General features: G+C 38.5%; 1 protein-coding gene and 1 long non-coding RNA gene across 3 annotated transcripts in view; one reads left to right on the top strand and one right to left on the bottom strand.

The window, feature by feature from the left end:
* Positions 1-445: 445 nt before the first annotated feature.
* Positions 446-1,902, bottom strand: LOC107104406. Of its 2 annotated transcripts, XR_001482253.1 has the most exons (7): positions 1,519-1,902; positions 1,360-1,410; positions 1,230-1,274; positions 1,015-1,079; positions 823-928; positions 672-710; positions 446-459 (listed from the first exon to the last, which is right to left on the bottom strand). It is a non-coding gene; the product is annotated as an uncharacterized LOC107104406 (long non-coding RNA). The 2 variants fall into 2 exon arrangements; XR_001482252.1 differs by having other exon boundaries at positions 1,015-1,902.
* Positions 1,903-2,404: 502 nt separating this feature from the next.
* The window catches only part of LOC107104405 (serine/threonine-protein kinase N2-like), a 6,197-nt gene continuing 5,560 nt past the window's right edge, over positions 2,405-3,041 (top strand). The window contains exon 1 of the mRNA XM_015404401.1: positions 2,405-2,470. Coding sequence (XP_015259887.1) covers positions 2,405-2,470 — 66 coding nt within the window. The remainder of the gene's footprint in view (positions 2,471-3,041) is intronic.

Genomic DNA, 3,041 nt, shown 5'->3' on the forward strand with positions numbered 1-3,041 from the left:
TGCTGCTATAGGCTTAGACTGCTGGAGGACATAGGGACCCCTATTTCATCATTCTGCTTCATTCTATCTCTATTCTCCCACTCTGCAGAATCTCTAACAATCTCTAAGGTTTTGCTCTCTCTGCTTTTTCTCACAGTAGCTTCGCCTTGTCTAATCCTGTTTGGCTGTGACATCATCCTGGAGAGAATAAAAATTTATGGTATTAGGTCAGCCTAAGGCACACCTGTGCAATAATCATGCTGTCTAAACAGCATTTTCATATGTAAAAAGTGGATGAATTATGTTGGCTAAAGATAAAGTGCTTGGTACCAGACTAAGACGGATTAGTATACAGTAACAGGAAAAAAGCCTTTTGTGTACATAAACAAATATCTCAGATCTTTGGGTTCAGCTGATAAAAACTGTCATATTTCTGGTCTGTGTAGAGATTAAGTGGTAAACTATNAGACATGCTGACAACTGTGAAATTTAAGTTAGGCAAAACAAAATATATTAAAAGATAATCATTCTGATCATCAAGGCATAAATTGGGAGAAATGAGAGCATGGAGAATTAATGACAACAAACATATTGTATTTCCCTTATGTTTTAATTCATCTGGTGTGTTGTATTCAGTGTTGTATTCAGCAGTGTTATGTGCTTGGAGTTTAAGAAAGTTATTAATAGATTACCTCCAATATGAAACATCTGTCATCTTTGGGAAACACAACCTTTTAGGGGAGAAAGGTAAGACATATTTATGTTTATATGAAATAATCTGGATTTCTTTAATGAGTCGATCATAAACAGAAGAATAGCACTTGGGACCGTCACCAAGATCACCTCATGTTTCCTCTTTCTGGACTTTGGGATCCTGTACATTGGCTCCAGTGACCCTTTCAGTAATGCTGTAGCCTCGCTAGTCCAATGTGCAAACCTCTGCCCATGGCTGTACATTCATGACAGAATAAAAGAGATTAAAGTAATGTGGAAGTAATTTTGTTGTTTTGGGAACTATATTTACAATTGTCTTACCCTTCAATCTGGAATCGTTCCATCAGACTAATGCACCACCACTTCCGAATGTGTACCATGTCCCTCTAAAAGAAATTATTTTAATTACTCAAACAAATGGTAAAGCATGTTCTAGCTTATACTTAGCCTTGTAGAAATTGCAAACAAGTGGTATAGGAAATTTTATTTAAGATCCTTTTTGTACTTGGTCACATGTCAGAAGAAAAAATACTGACCTCAGTAAACAAGAATGGAGCACCTGTGCTGATGCTGAGGGCATACTGTGAAAATCAAATATCTATTCAGTTATGGTGGATTAAAATTATACAAAAAAACGTTTCAATAGAGACTAGATTTTTTTTTAACCATTAATATAAAGATGCCACAACAGTTTCCGGTGGTCTGGTGAGGGAAACTCTGAAAGAATAGGACAAACATCAAAGAAGAATGTACCAATCTTACAATAAAAATAAAAATGCAGATTTAAGCTTAAAAATACAATCCTAATACACTGGAGAGGTATACCTCGATGTCTTTTCCAAACTTAGTTGTCCAATGGCCTGGAGCAATGTGATGAGCGAGGTCACTGTTAACATCATTAGAAATGCAAATGAGTCACCTCTTACATGTATTAATGTCAGAAAAACAGCCACTGAACAGGACTGAAAAATAATTTTATAGCCATTGAACGAGGCTCAACTTTGAAACAGCCTTTAAACGAGGCTTTAAGCTCATTTTTCTACAACCCAAATATTGGAATTCACAGTATACTCAGTCAGGCAGACTTGATAGCAACGGTTAGAAATTTAATTTTGTCATTTGGCCAATGTGTTGTGTACCTGCAAATTTTGAATACTATGAATTCTTTAGAACTCCCATACTGAACAAGCCACAGAACAGGGCTGATTGTGATGTNTCGTCTCCTTTTCTTTTTAGGGCTTTCAGCACTAAATTATATCCAAGGCAGCGCGTTTCACTCTAGTGAGCTTCATGTTCCTCTGCTACTGGTTTGGCTTCTGGAAGAGTCCCAGTAGCGCCATCTCACTGCGGAGCTGAGTCCCACCTGGTTTTTAGACGTAGAGTGTGAGCAGGTAGATCGCATCAGAGCGTCGGGTCGCACAGCGTGAGAACAAACATTGTGAGATGGGAACTTTTAAATCCTGCGGTTTCATCGTACAGTTTGAGCTGCAGCTGCGTAAAATGATTTAAAAAATCGCAGTGTATGCCCGTCTTCAGCGTCCTTCAGCGTCAAATTCTTACGCATTAATTTTTGCAGACAAATGCTCATTTTCCAATCTATTCTTTATAAATAATTCAAAGATATAATTAAAATAATTTTTTTGTGCAAATAATTAGTTTTTCATGTGAGAACTGAATTCTGTGTCACTGAAGGAGCGAGGAGACCTGGGAGATGCCGGGAGTCCTGCTCTCACTGCTGATTAAAGCGTGTTTCCCAGGGCCACCACTAGGGGGCAGTGTAATGAAAGACAAGGCAAACATTTCCTGAAAGAAGGACAAAGAGCAAGAGACGGATGAAATGGAGATCAGCTGCAGAGATGGCCGTGTCTTTGTCAGGCTCTAAAATAGAAAAGGCAAAGTTTTCAGATGTGAGAATAAAAGTTAAACAGAATGAAGGCGTTTTTCCGCCGCAGACATCAGAAACATGTTGGACCCACCTGGTTTTTAGACGTACAGAGTGAGCAGGTAGATCGCATCAGAGCGTCGGGAGGCACAGCGTGCGAACAAACATGGTGAGCTGTAGCTGCGTGCAAAGATTAAAATAATCTCAGTGTAAGCCCGGCTTTACCGTCCTTCCTTTTTTATGGGATTTAATTTTAGATTTTTCAACATCTGTAAAAGTTTAGAATTAAAATCCTTAGTTTGTGGTTTAAATGTTTTATTCTTCCTTCCTTCTGTGGTTCTTTTCCTCCTTCCATCTCTCATGTCCTTTCTTCCTTACCTCCTTTCTCCTACCCTCCTATTAAATATTTCCTTCCTCCCATTCCTCCTTCCTCTTTTCTTCCTACCTTTTATTCTTGCTTCTCTTC

The sequence above is a fragment of the Cyprinodon variegatus genome, unplaced genomic scaffold (assembly GCF_000732505.1).
Source record: "Cyprinodon variegatus isolate N-32 unplaced genomic scaffold, C_variegatus-1.0 Scaffold1727, whole genome shotgun sequence".
In the NCBI taxonomy this organism is placed as follows: Eukaryota; Metazoa; Chordata; class Actinopteri; order Cyprinodontiformes; family Cyprinodontidae; genus Cyprinodon; species Cyprinodon variegatus.